This window comes from Pelophylax lessonae, assembly GCF_965119305.1.
Source record: "Pelophylax lessonae genome assembly, chromosome: 2".
NCBI lineage: Eukaryota > Metazoa > Chordata > Amphibia > Anura > Ranidae > Pelophylax > Pelophylax lessonae.
This window is the reverse complement of record NC_138769.1, coordinates 461,433,775-461,447,323: the sequence shown is the minus strand read 5'-3', so window position 1 is coordinate 461,447,323 and position 13,549 is coordinate 461,433,775. Positions and strand designations below refer to the sequence as shown.

General features: G+C 46.6%; 1 protein-coding gene across 2 annotated transcripts in view; it reads left to right on the top strand.

The window, feature by feature from the left end:
* SLC9A7 (solute carrier family 9 member A7) overlaps positions 1 to 13,549 on the top strand; it is a 187,886-nt gene that overhangs the window by 104,592 nt on the left and 69,745 nt on the right. For both annotated transcript variants that reach the window (XM_082245922.1, XM_082245921.1), the window contains exons 7-9: positions 839 to 980; positions 4,248 to 4,353; positions 8,791 to 8,879. In XM_082245922.1, coding sequence (XP_082102048.1) covers positions 839 to 980; positions 4,248 to 4,353; positions 8,791 to 8,879 — 337 coding nt within the window. The remainder of the gene's footprint in view (positions 1 to 838; positions 981 to 4,247; positions 4,354 to 8,790; positions 8,880 to 13,549) is intronic.

The following is a 13,549-nucleotide window of genomic DNA, read 5'->3' as shown; positions in this document are numbered from 1 at the left end:
GGAGGAAGTACCCTGAGGTGAGTATTTACGATCTTCGATTACAAGGTGAGTGTACAAAAAAAAAAATAACTATCCAATTCCTTTTCAGGTTATGTGTAGCTAGCGGAGGGGCACAAAAAAAAAATACAGATTTTGTGCCCGGAACTCCGCTTTAACACGTAGAACTCTTATTGTAAAGAAAAAGGTAAAATGATGTAGCAGGATAAACATAAGACTTTGATGCAGCGATAAATTGCATCATGCTCACCTAACAGTTTCAGAATGATGACACTCTTTTGTACAAGCACCGCCCCTTGTATTACGTGATCCCTTTCTTTTTTTTTTTGCCCGATTTTGCTTTTGGGGGATGTAGGTCGTCTGCTTTATATCTATGTTGACTAGACTTAAATGCAGACTTTGGGAGGCCCTGCAAGAACTCCCTAGCTTGGCAGAAGTAGATTTCAAAATTGACTGAGCCAGGTGGAAAATTATTGGCCAAACCACATCCAATCAGAAGCAATCACTGTTCGGCAGAGCAACTGTATTTAGGTAGGCCCACGGACTAATGAGAAAATTGAGCCATCTAAGGCGAGCTATAGTGTATTTATTTATTTGTGTGTGTGTGTGTGTATGTATTTATATGTATGTGTGTGTGTGTGTGTGTGTGTGTGTGTGTGTATATATATATATATATATATATATATATATATATATATATATATATATATATATTCTCCTATACCCTGACCTACAAAGAGTCTTTTGATTCCTAAACATTCTTTGCACCTTATTTTCCTACAGATTTAGCCACATATGTCTGTTTTCCCAGATGTGAATTTATATTGTTCTTGTTTCTTAGGTCCATTGTTGCTTACCAGCCAACTGGTGAAAACATGCACACCTTTGATGCTGCTGCCTTTTTCAAGTGTGTTGGCGTTTTTCTTGGCATTTTCAGCGGATCTTTCGCAATGGGTGTTTGTACCGGTGTATCAACAGCTCTTATATCCTTCCTGGGTTTTATTACACATAAGTATCTGCTTTCTCATGTAATGCTTGTAGCTCACAGGATTCTTTAACCAGAGAATTCAAGTTTTACTAATGACTGTGGTTTTGTTTTTTGAGTGCTTTGTTCCCCGTTTATGCAACTCGCATAGTTACAAGGGGTGTTCCGAGCAATTCATTGCTCAACTTAGAAAGAGATTTACCTGTTAAAACATGGAGCCTGGGGCTATGCAGCTGTACCTGAAATCTGTAATAGAAGAAATTACTACTTCTATCAGAGCATTCTCATGTTATAGATTCATTTTACTTCTTTAAGATTTATTCACAATAAGTAATAGAAAGTGAATTCTAAATGGAACATTTACATTAGTTTATGTAAATCTTTACAATGAACCTCATTTTGTTCCAGTTTACACTGTTATAAATACCATAAAATCAGTTTTTTTTTTTTTTTTTAAAGGTTTTGTAAAGCCTAAACATATTTTAACCTAATGCATTCCTTGCATTAAGGTGAAAAATGTTTAGGTTAAAGTATCATGCCCCCACACACAATACTGGCCTGAGTCCTCACTTGATCCAGTGCTGTGCCCCTTGGCTTCTCCTCACTCTCGCAGGCTTTGCTGAGAACAGCGAGAGCCATTGGTTCCTGCAGCAGTCAGTCAGATCCTTTTAATGAGGATGTGGGGCAGCGTGGCTCAGGATCGGGCACCCAGATGTGTCATGATAGGAAGAGACATCCTATGGTGGCACACCAAGAAAGAGAAGGAGCCAGGAGTGCCAGCATGGAACTTGAGAAGGGAAGGATTGGAGCTGCGCTGCAATTCAGTTGCACAGAACTGGTAAGTATAAACCCATTTGTTATTTGAAAAAAAAAAAAAAAAATTGAAGGCTTTACAATCATTTTAAGTGTAAATAAATGTACTTCTGCCAGAAATCCAGTAACGTAGCCAAGTTTTGGTTAAACTTGCTGGACTTTTTTTTTTTTTGTCATCTCCATGATCTAACTTATAAATATACCACACTTTTAAGGCCTCATTAACATTCACGTTGGCAGTGTCAAGCCATCGTTTATATGCGCTTAGAGAACATTTCTCGATGCTTGTATTGATTTTCTAATGGAGCCTTCCACACTGTGCATTTAGGTGTTGTCAGTTTAGTTATGTTTAGAGAAAATAGAATTCTGTGCATCCAGGATCTGATTAAACACTCTAAATGTGTCTAAACATGACAAATGGGCCTAAATGTTGAGGCCTGGTTCACACTTTAGCGGCTCTGCAACCCACATTTTGCTCAGGCACAGCAGCCCTTTCGTTTTAATTCACAATCCTTTTTATGATCTTCTAAGAAAATTTGCCTTTTAAAAATGTTTTCTTTTATAATTGTAGCAAGGTTTCCAGGCCTGTGGCCTGTTGTGTGTCTGCCATTAGTACCGGAATCCTCTCCAGCCCATGTGAGCTGAGTCCCCAGGTGTGACAATTGAAACAGTGACAACTCCGGCATCTTTGTTTGTGGTTTGTATTATAAATTAAGGTGATGGGAGAAGGTAATGAGTGGGATACTCCTCTCGGCTTGAACTAATTACGATTTGGGACTTGAACCTGGAAAAATGCCCGTTGGCGCTTCCTTGACGCTAGCCAGCGCCAGCCAACGCAAACTGACTGAGCACTCTCTGTAAAACAGAGGAAGTGTTGAATCCCCGACCTATAGTCCAGATCGAGGATCGTCCAGATATAGTCAAGATCCAAGACTGAGCACTGTAGAACTCCTGACTGCTTTACTGTGTAAGTCTTTGAAAATTTTTCCCCCGCCTGGCACAGCTTGAGGTAGTATTTTGTAGAACTCCTAATAGTTAACACTGTAACTGGCACATGCAATGCAATTCAGGGCCCAGACTGCAGGCTCCTTTGCTTCTTGAACTCTTCAGGGTCCACTGACTATGTACCCCCTTTACACTTCAGGGTCCTCAACCTAGGTACCCCCTTTACAGCTAGCTAACCTTGGATCCCAGAACCTCTTCCGGAGTGGTCTCCTCTGACTCTAGTGAATGGGGGGAGGGGCAGCAGCGCTATCCCACGGTACATAGTCTACAATGTAACTCAGGCAGGCTTGATGGAAAACCTTGAAAAGTTTATTTATAAAAATTATATATAGTCAGCAAGCGTCGGGACCTTACGAGTAGCGGCCTCCGCTGTGGATACCTCTGGTTGGCGGCTCCGCGGCACGTCTACACTGCTTCAGTGCGAGCAGCCACACTATCGGGTGGGAGGAAGCCACGCCACCTTACCGGCCGGTCCGGTCTGCTTTTGGCACATAAGATCCTTCTCCCTCATGCCTGGTTCCCTGCTGTGATCATCTACACAGTTCCGGCTCACCCAGCGGCTCGGTCATCCTGTGACCCCAGCAACGCCACAGATCTGGTTTGGAATACATTCTATTATGTTTTAATCATCACTATATATAATTTTTATGAATAAACTTTTCAAGGTTTTCCATCAAGCCTGCCTGAGTTACATTGTAGACTATGTACCGTGGGATAGCGCTGCTGCCCCTCCCCCCATTCACTGACTTATGCTGAATCAGCATTAATTAGCAGCAGCACCACCCGGTAATTTGACTTTATTCATTCCTGAGAGTGAGAGATATAACAGTTAGCGCTGGAAGTCCCTTTGTTGTTTCCTCTGACTCTAGGCAGACCCCCAGGGGCAATCCTCAGTACTCACGACCTGTGTAGGCTTTCCTGGGACTGGACCCCTCTCTCTCTCTCTCTGCAGGGTCTCGGCACACCCGACCCCCCTCAGCTCAACTCAGCACTCTCTGGACTTTCAGGCAACAACCCGAGACATCCACCTTCCCCAGACAGGAGGAGAGACAGCCGCACTCTCCTTCCTGGGACTCTGCTCCCGCCAAAGACAGCGTGCCACGCACTTCCCCCCAAACTTATACTCCCTCCCAGAATCCTTTGCAGCATAATCTGCCTTCTGGGGTAGTTACAAGCTGGGATCTTTCCCCTGATTGGGCTTCCCACACTGCCCTATGAGAAGCCTCTCACAGGAGCCAGTGCGGATACTTCTCCCCTCAGCAGGCACATCTGGAAACCCTGACTAGATAAATCACAGCCCTGCTTTTAGGCAGACAAGGCCCACTATAGTTTTACCTAGAACCTATTTGTAGGGTGCTACATAATGATTTAGTGTTCATTTTGCTTTCCACAACTTTTCTGATAGGAAACCGTTAAGTTGTTTTTTTTTTCTTAACTTGTTGGTAACGTAACCAAGTTTACCAAGCTGCACTGCTTCCCCTTGCTGGAGACGGCCCTGTTTTTCTTGCTATCATGGAGTACTTTCCTTCTGGCTGAAGCGTGTGGCTTTACAGGTAACTGTATACATAAATGTACAAGATGAATTGTGTATGTGAATAAGTAATGTTTGTGTTTAATTTTTACACCAGTTTGGCCGGTTTCAGCACGGTTGGTGCCTGACATACCTTTCATAAATGTGGTATTGCAGTATATAGAATCCTATTTCAGCACATTGTAAGTTTCATGTTACATGAAAATGACCTATATATGTTTTTTAAAAAAGCAGTCGGTTACATGTTTGTAATTTCAGACATTCTAGCATAATAAAAAAAAGGAAGACCTTATACATTGGGCATGCCACCACATTTTTGTCTACATGGGCACCCAAAGACTTCATTAGGCTCCTTAGACAGCATACTACAATAGTGAGGTGTTAAATGTGTTAAGGGTTGCTCACATAAATTTTAATAAAAACATATTTGCCATTCTAAAGCTTCCCTCCAAACATTTTGCATATTATTTTACATACTGTGATTCTGTACTTGCCAAATATGCTGCAGAAATCTCCCTCCACTAAGTCTAGCTGCAGCCATTTTAATTGTGGCTGCTGACTGTTCACTTCATGGATTCACACACACACACACACACACACACACATTTATAAATATATATATATATATACACTGCTCCAAAAAAAATTACAGGAACACTTTTTAATCATATAGCATCAAGTCAATTAAACTGCTGGGGTATTGTTTTGGTCAGTTACACAGCAGAGGGGGTTGTTGATCAGTTTCAGCTGCTTTGGTGTTAATTAACAGCAGGGGCACTAGATGGGCAACAATGAGACGACCTCCAAAACAGAATGGTTTTACAGGTGGAGGCCACTGGCATTTTTTGTCCTACTCAATTTTTCTGATGGTTTTTCACTAGTTTTGCATTTGGCTAGGGTCAGTGTCCCTACTGGTAGCATGAGGCAATACCTGGACCCTATAGAGGTTGCACAGGCATTCCAACTCCTCCAGGATGGCACATCAATATGTGCCATTTCCAGAAGGTTTTTCCCACCACAGTCTCAAGAACATGGAGGCAATTGCAGGAGACAGGCAGTTACTCTAGGAAACCTGGACAGGGCCAAAGAAGGTCATTATCCCATCAGCAGGACCCGGTATCTGATCCTTTGTGTAGAAAGGAACAGAATGAGCACTGCCAGAGCCCTATAAAATGACCTCCAGCAAGCCACTGGTGTGAATGAGTCAGACAGAAACAGACTTCATAAGGGGGGGCCTGAGGGCCCAGCGTCCTCTAGTGGGCCCTTTGCTCACTGCCCGGCACCGTGGAGCTCGATTGGCATTTGCCATTGAACACCAGAATTGGCAGGTCTGCCGCTGGCACCCTATGCTTTTAACAGATGAGAGCAGGTTTCCCCATGAGCACATGTGACAGACGTGAAAGGGTCTGGAGAAGCCGTGGAGAACGTTATGCTGCATGTTACATTATTCAGCATGACCGGTTTGGTGGTGGGTCAGTGATGGTCTGGGAAGGCATATCCTAGGAGGGACGCACAGTCCTCTACAGGCTAGACAATGGCACACTGACTGCCATTACGTATTGGGATGAAACCTTTGGACTCATTGTCACGCTTGTGCAGTTGGTCCTAGGTTCTTCCTGGTGCACGACAATGTGTTGCCTCATGTGGCGAGAGTATGCAGCCAGTTCCTTGAGGATGAAGGAATTGATCCACTAAATGGCCCCCACGCTCCCCTGACCTAAATTCAATAGAACACCTCTGGGACATGGTTTTGGTCCATCAGATGCCACCAGGTTGCACCTCAGTCTGTTCAGGAGCTCAGTGATGCCCTGGTCCAGATCTGGAAGGAAATACCCCAGGACACCATCCATCTCAAAAGGAGCATGCCCCGACATTGTCAGGCATGCTTACAAGCACGTGGGGGCCATACAAACTACTGAGTACCATTTTGAGTTGCTGCAATAAAATTTCAGCAAAATGGACTAGCCTGCTGCATCATTTTTTCACTTTGATTTTCGGGGTGTCTGAATTCAACCCTTTGTAGATTGATCATTTTTATTTCTATTAAACAATGTGGCATCCTTTCGTTTTTAACACATTACCCAGTCCATATCAATATAGTTATCCAGAATTATATTTTTCCCCATTGAGATCTAAAGTGTTTTCAAAGTGTTCCTTTAATTTTTTTGAGCAGTGAATTTTTACCACCCCCTTAGCACTCAAAGAGCTCTTCTGAAGGTGCCAACATTTCTTTTGTGCATAGAAAAAGGCGGGCATCATTCATAATATTAGATGCACTGTTGACTCAAACTGGGGTTCTTCAGATGAGTTATAGGCTCCAATATAATCTTTATATTTTAACACGTCTGGTTTTGTCAGATGCATGTCTCTTCTGCCCGTTAACAGTTCTTCCCCACCCTCCTGCTATGTCACTAGGGTGTTCCTGCAGCACAACACAGAAATAGACATCCTATCTACTTGATATTTCTCAGACAGAACAGAAAGTAAATGGAAATCTCCTAAAAGAGAACAGAGGCCTCATTAAAAAAAAAAAGAGGGGGGGCGCATTTCTTCCAGTCCAGCTGATGGGTATCCTACAAAATAGAAGATACATTTCTCCTATGTGGACGGTTTATTTTTATACTTGACAGAAAAATATCCTCAGTTGGTATACAGATAACATATAAAATCTTAAAGTTCTAACCCTTCTCCACAGTATTTTAAAGCTATCAAAACCAAGGTTTGACTGAAGTTGGACTTTAAAGCTGAACTCCAGGAATTCAGTTACTTTCTAAAATGTGTCCGATTGCTATGGGTTAACCACTTGCCTACTGTGCACTTAAACACCCTTCCCATCCAGGCCAATTTTCAGCTTTCAGTGCTGTCACACTTTGACAATTGCGCGGTCATGCTACACTGTACCCATATGAAATTTTTATCATTTTTTTCACACAAATAGAGCTTTCTTTTGGTGGTATTTAATCATCTCTGGGTTTTTTATTTTTTACAAGAAAAAAGACAGAAAATTTTGAAAAAAAAAAAAAAAGTTTTTCTTGTTTTCTGCGAGTAAATTTTGAAAATAAACTTTTCTCCTTCACTGATGTGCGCTGATGAGGCTGCACTGATGGGCGCTGATGAGGCTGCACTGATGGGCACTGATAGGCTGCACTGATGGGCACTGATAGGCTGCACTGATGGGCACTGATAGGCTGCACTGATGGGCACTGATAGGCTGCACTGATGGGCACTGATAGGCGGCACTGATGGGCACTGATGGGCACTGATAGGCTGCACTGATGGGCACTGATAGGCTGCACTGATGGGCACTGATAGGCTGCACTGATGGGCACTGATAGGCTGCACTGATGGGCACTGATAGGCTGCACTGATAGGTGACACTTATGGGCACTGATGAGCACTGATGGGCAGCACCATCAGTGCCCACACTCAGTGCCCATAGTGCTGCCAGTCAGTGCCTAGATGAGCAGGCACTGACTGGCAGCACTATGGGCACTGATTGTGGGCATTGATGGGGGGCACTGAGGCGGGCACTGATGGGGGGGCAATGTGTGTATGTTTTTTTACCTTTAGTAATCAGGGCACTGGTGATCAGTGCCCTGATTACACTGCTGTGTGTCCCCGGCGGCTGACGGCTCCCCCTCCTTCCTCACACTGCAGGCTCTGTGTGAGGAAGGAGCGCCGGCGATGAGAGATGATCTCATATGTTTACATATGAGTTCATCTCTCATTGGACGGCTTGATCACGTGGTGAATGGCCGCTGTGATTGGCCATTCACCACGATCTGTGATCGGCCGTGTCCAAGGGACACGGCCGACACAGATTCTCCCCGATGCGCGCTCGCGGGAGCGCGCAGGGAGAGTCTTTCTGGGAGGCTGTTTAAAAACTGCCTCCCGAAAATTCAAGTATATAGGCTGTAGCGCGGATGTCAGGAAGTTAAGTCCAATGAGGTGCATGCTACCTTATGGACTAATTTGTATAACTTATAATATACATTTTTACTGAGCAGCTGAACAGTATGTTGGTTTCTTCTGTAGTCTCACAGTTGCATGCAGTGGCTGTGCCCACCCCTCCCCTCTTTCTGCACAATCGCAGAGCTTTTTGAATTATATGGACCCTTTCACAAAATTTAAATTCTTCTGTAAAATACCAGGGGAGGGGAAGGTAGAACTGCTCTGGGTGAGAAGACAGCATATTTCCTGCCAGAGTGCTGGGATTGTAGAAATGGCTATACTCCTGGCTCTTGGTTGTAAAAAGGGGATAGGTCCACGAGATGGCATGCACAACATTAGACTTCACTCATAATAAGCCAGCACATTTTACAAAGTGGTTAAATTCCTCGAGTTCAACTTTAGGCATTGTGACTGCTTTTTTTTTTTTTTTTTTTTTAAATTAAATATTTGAAGCCCTTTAACTTTGATTGTACTAAGAATTTCTGACACTTTCATATTGTAATTACAGGAGTAGTTGCTGTCCTGTTTTGTGGTATCACACAAGCACATTATACTTATAATAATTTATCTCCGGAGTCGAGGAATAGAACCAAACAGGTAATGAGAGCTGCTTCTGTTTTTCTTCTTCATTAGGAAATAATATAATAATGCCCCTGGTAACATTCCAGAGTTTTTAATATAAATAGTCATTTAGGATATATGAGAATGTTGTAAATGATTTATGTGTTCAGATTAATTATTTTATGAACACATTCATTTAAAAAAACGTTTTTTTCTCTTTCGTCATTGGCGGACACAGCTCCTGATAATCTTAACCATTGGGTTTTACTACTCCCTAAAGGACTAGGACACTAGGCTGAAAAAAGTCTGGTTACACATATGGGCAGTCTCAGGGGGTATACTCCCTCTCTCTGCTATAGATAGTAAGGACCTAGTTCCTTGCTGGGATCTCTGGTCCTGGCAAATTTTTCATTTTCATTTTTTTTTTTTCCTGAGATCTACAATCAACTGCCGGACTGGGCGACAGGCTAGATAATCTAGATCCAGTGGTCACCCCAGTCTCGCCAGCGAGTGCGCGCAGACCTCAGCTCTGCGCTAGGTCGGCTACGACATAGTCCCACTGGACGGGGGCTGGCCTGCGAGTTAAATTGCTTGCAAGGTCGAATATGACCGGGTCTAGGCCCAAGTCGCAGGGTTCCTCCTGGCGGACAGCCCCCCCATTTCCCCATTTCGATGGAGAGGGGTACTATCTGGAGCGGTGCCCACCTGGTTCCTGGAATGGTTAGTAGCTGTTGTTCCCCCCCCTCCCCCTGGAGGGTTTTTGGGTGGACACGGGCCCCTCCTTGGGATGGTAGAAACCCCAGGTTCCCCTCTTTCCTCCCAGGTTCCTCTCAGGCACCCCCCTTTCATCTTTCCCCCATTCTACCCTCCCCTCACTCCCCCCCACGTATTCTGGGGCTGTTTGGATGGGCTGGTCCACCTCCTGGGGGTGGGGGCATTATGCTATACAGGCGATGGAGGGTGCGCCAACGGCGACCGGACGATCTACTGTGTGGGGGAGGGGCTGTACCTGGTCGGGGCTCCTGCCAGGGCCCTTCCTGCCCGGGTCTGTCCCTGAGGCCTAGGGATCCCTCCTGGGTCCCTGGAAGCCTCGTGGTGCCTCCATTTTGTTGTAGCCTGCGTGTTTCTATGCACAGCTGCCATGTTTGTGTAGTGGTTTGAAATGGAAAATAGCGGCAACCATGATAGTGGTGCCCTGTGGGTGGCGATTTTTGTGGTCTCATCCAGTGGTGCTGACTCTTGGATCCTTTTACTTCCTGATCACTGCACGTGCAGTGCAGATTAGCCTGGTGGCTGCAGGTGCCTGTTTCTACTGAGTGGGGAGTCTGGTGGGGTTCTCCCTCTCTGCTGAAGATCGCTTGGTGCTCCATGCCTGGCGACTGGTGGGTGCTGCCAGCACGGTTTAAGGGGCGGGGGGTGGTCACTGGTAGTGTTTTACACCTGTTTTGTGGGGTTCTCCTGGTGACTCATGGAGTCTTTGGAGCACATCTCCCTACCTGATCCCCTCTCTGAGGCTGCGGGGCCCATCCATCAATGCACTGACGGCGGTCCTAGAGTCCCTTGTGTCCTGGGTGGAGGTGTCTCTCAGGCGACGGGCTAGCAAAAAGTACTCCCCGCCTTCCTATGCTTCATCTGTCTTATCAGATCCTGAATATTTTGGCTGCCGTGGACGTGGGTCACCCTTCTGGGTCTTCAGCCACGTGCCTGGAATCCTCTGATAGTGAGGATGATTCCTCCATCTGCAACCGCGCATTAAAACGCGCTGGTGGAAGCACTGATTGTATCTGTGCGTGAAACCTTCAAGAGGGAGGATGCAGCTGCGACTGAGGCGCATGTTCCTTTTGGCACTCACAAGCCATCCAGAGTGGCAAAGGTGTTTCCTTTCCTCGCCTATTTTGACAGAATTGTCGCTAAAGAGTGGGGATGACCAAAGCGTCCCCTTGGGGTCCCTAAGCGCTTTACAAGGCGATACCCCTATTACCGATACCCCCTATTAAGAAGTGGACTGTCCACCCCTGGTGATGGACCCTCCGGTTTCCAGATTAAACCAGGCAACCATAATTCCGGTTGAAAAGTCCCTGGCCTTTAAGGTGGAGGCTGTGGCTCGCAATATGTACACTCTGGCTGGTTTGGCACTGAGGCTGGTATTCACCATTGCCCTGGTGTCGTAAACTCTGACCGAGTGGACTAAGCTTTTTCGCTGTGACCTGGAGGAAGAAAAGCTCCTCCCTGCCTTTGCTGAGCTGGCGGACCAGCTGTTCCAGGGGCTGCAGTTTATCTGTGATGCCTCTTTGGATGTGGCTCCCCTAGTGGCGCAGGTTTCTGTTTTAGCAGTGGTCCTTCGGCTTGTCGTTTGGTTTAAATGCTGGTCTGCGGACCAGACTTCTAAAAAGGCTTTGACTGATCTTCCTTTTCAAAGATATTGCCTGTTTGAAGCTACCCTGGATGACGACATAAAAGGTCTCGCAGGGGGGAAGAGTACCTTTCTTCTGCAGGCTAAGGGCAAAGAACCTCATCGTAGACGTGGGCCTTCCTTCTCGGCTCATACGTTTTTTCGTCCCTCAGGGTCGGCTGACAAGGGCTCAAAGCCTTTCAGGCCGCCTCCTGGAGGACCTAAACAAACCTGGCCTGGCAAACCTAGAGCGGGCTTCTCCAGACCCGCGAACAAGGCTCCTTCAGCATGAAGGTGCGCCCTCACCCGTACCGGGTTGGGGGGACGTATTTGTTGTTTTCCAGACCTGTGGACTTCCCCCGTACAAAACAAGTGGGTCCACAAAGGCATTCGGTCCGGTTACAAGATCTAGTTTCGCTCTTGTCCCCCGACAAGGTTCTTTCCTTCCAACGCGCACCTTTCCCCCCCGACCGCTTACAGAATCTGTTTGGGGCTTTACGAGACCTGTTGCTTCAAGGGTTGATTGTCCCTGTTCCGACTTCGGAATGTTTTCAGGGTTTTTACTTAAACCCGTTTACAGTTCCTAGGAAAGAAGGCAAAGCGCTACCAATCCTGGACCTCAAGGCGCTGAACTGCTTTGTGCGGGTGCGGAAGTCCCGAATGGAGTCCATTCGCACGGTGGTGGCATCCCTGCGTCAGGGGGGATCTCCTTGCTTCTATCGACTTCAAGGATGCTTACCTTTTACATTCCAATATGTGCCAGTCACCAGCGCTTTCTCCACTTTGCCGTGGGAGTGGAGCATTATCAGTTTGTGGCGGTACCCTTTGATCTCGCCTCCGCTCCTTGGGTCTCCACAAAAGTGTTAGCCCCGGTCCTAGCTTTGTTACGCCAATGGGGGATCACGGTGCTGGTCTGCTTGGACCATCTCCTTCTGCGAATAGTCTTCTACTGCTCTGGTGGAAAACCTGGAGATCACAATACGAACTCTGCAGGAGTTCGGCTGGATTCTGAATTTTCAGAAGTCTGCACTGGTTCCGTCCACAAAGCTGGACTCTATGGGCCTGACTCCGGACTCGGCCTTAGCCAGAGTACTCCTTCCTCTGGACAAACTTAAGAAATAGCAGGCTGCAATTCATCTCCTACTGTCCAGCAGATGGTCATCCCTCTGGACATGCATGCAGGTGCTGGGCCTGAAGGTGTCTACCTTCGAGGCGGTTCTGTTTGCAGAGTTCCATACGAGGTCCCTGCAAAGGGAGATATTGGCCAAATGGGACAAGACTCCGCAGTCTCTGGACAATCAGATCTGCCTGAGTCGGGGAACAAAGGAGTCCCTGATATGGTGGCTTCATTCTCCGGTGCTTCGGCTGGGCAAATCCTTCCTCCCCTAGTATTGGACAGTGGTCACCATGGATGCCAGCCTGTCCAGCTGGGGAGGCGTCCTCGGCAAGCAATCTGCTCAGGGGACTGGACACTGGAAGAGACCAAACTACCGATCAATGTCTTGGAACTCCAAGCGATCAGAATGTGGTTGGACCATTGGACGGATCGTCTTCAGGGATGTCCAGTGCACATTCAATCGGACAATGTCACAGTCGTGGCTTATGTCACTCACCAAGGGGGTACAAAGTGTCCTGGCTGCTCTGGAGGTAGCTGGCATTCTAAGGTGGGCAGAACGGTTCATTCCAGCCCCCTCCACCTTACACATTCCCGGGGTGGAAAACTGGCAGGGGGATTACCTCAGTCTGCAGGTGTTGGACCATGGGTAGTGGTCCCTTCATCCGGAGGTGTTTCATCAGTTGTGTCGCTGGTGGGGCATCACCGAGGTGGATCTGTTGGCATCTCGGCTCAACAGAAAGGTGCAAAGGTTTGTGGCCTTGTCACGGGATCCTCTGGCGGATGCCACAGACGTGCTGATGGCCCCATGGGGTCAATATCATATGATTTACGCCTTCCCTACGCTCAAGCTTCTGCCAAGACTTCTACGCAGGATTGAGGCAGAAGGGAATCCAGTTATCTTAGTCGCTCTGGACTGGCCGCGTCGGACTTGGTACACTGATCTGGTGCTACTGGCTGTCAACTTTCCTTGGATGGTTCCTCTCAGGGAGGATCCGCTTTCCCAAGGACCGATCTTCCATGCTTCTTTACATTCGCTGGCTTTGATGGCTTGGCTGTTGAATGCCAGGTGTTGAGGGATAGAGATTTTACAGCTTTTAACACATTCCTACACTGTTAAAAGCTATAAAATCTATTTCTAGAAAGATCTACCATCGTATGTGGAAGATGTACATTGAGTGGTGTGAGTCTCTTGGGGTC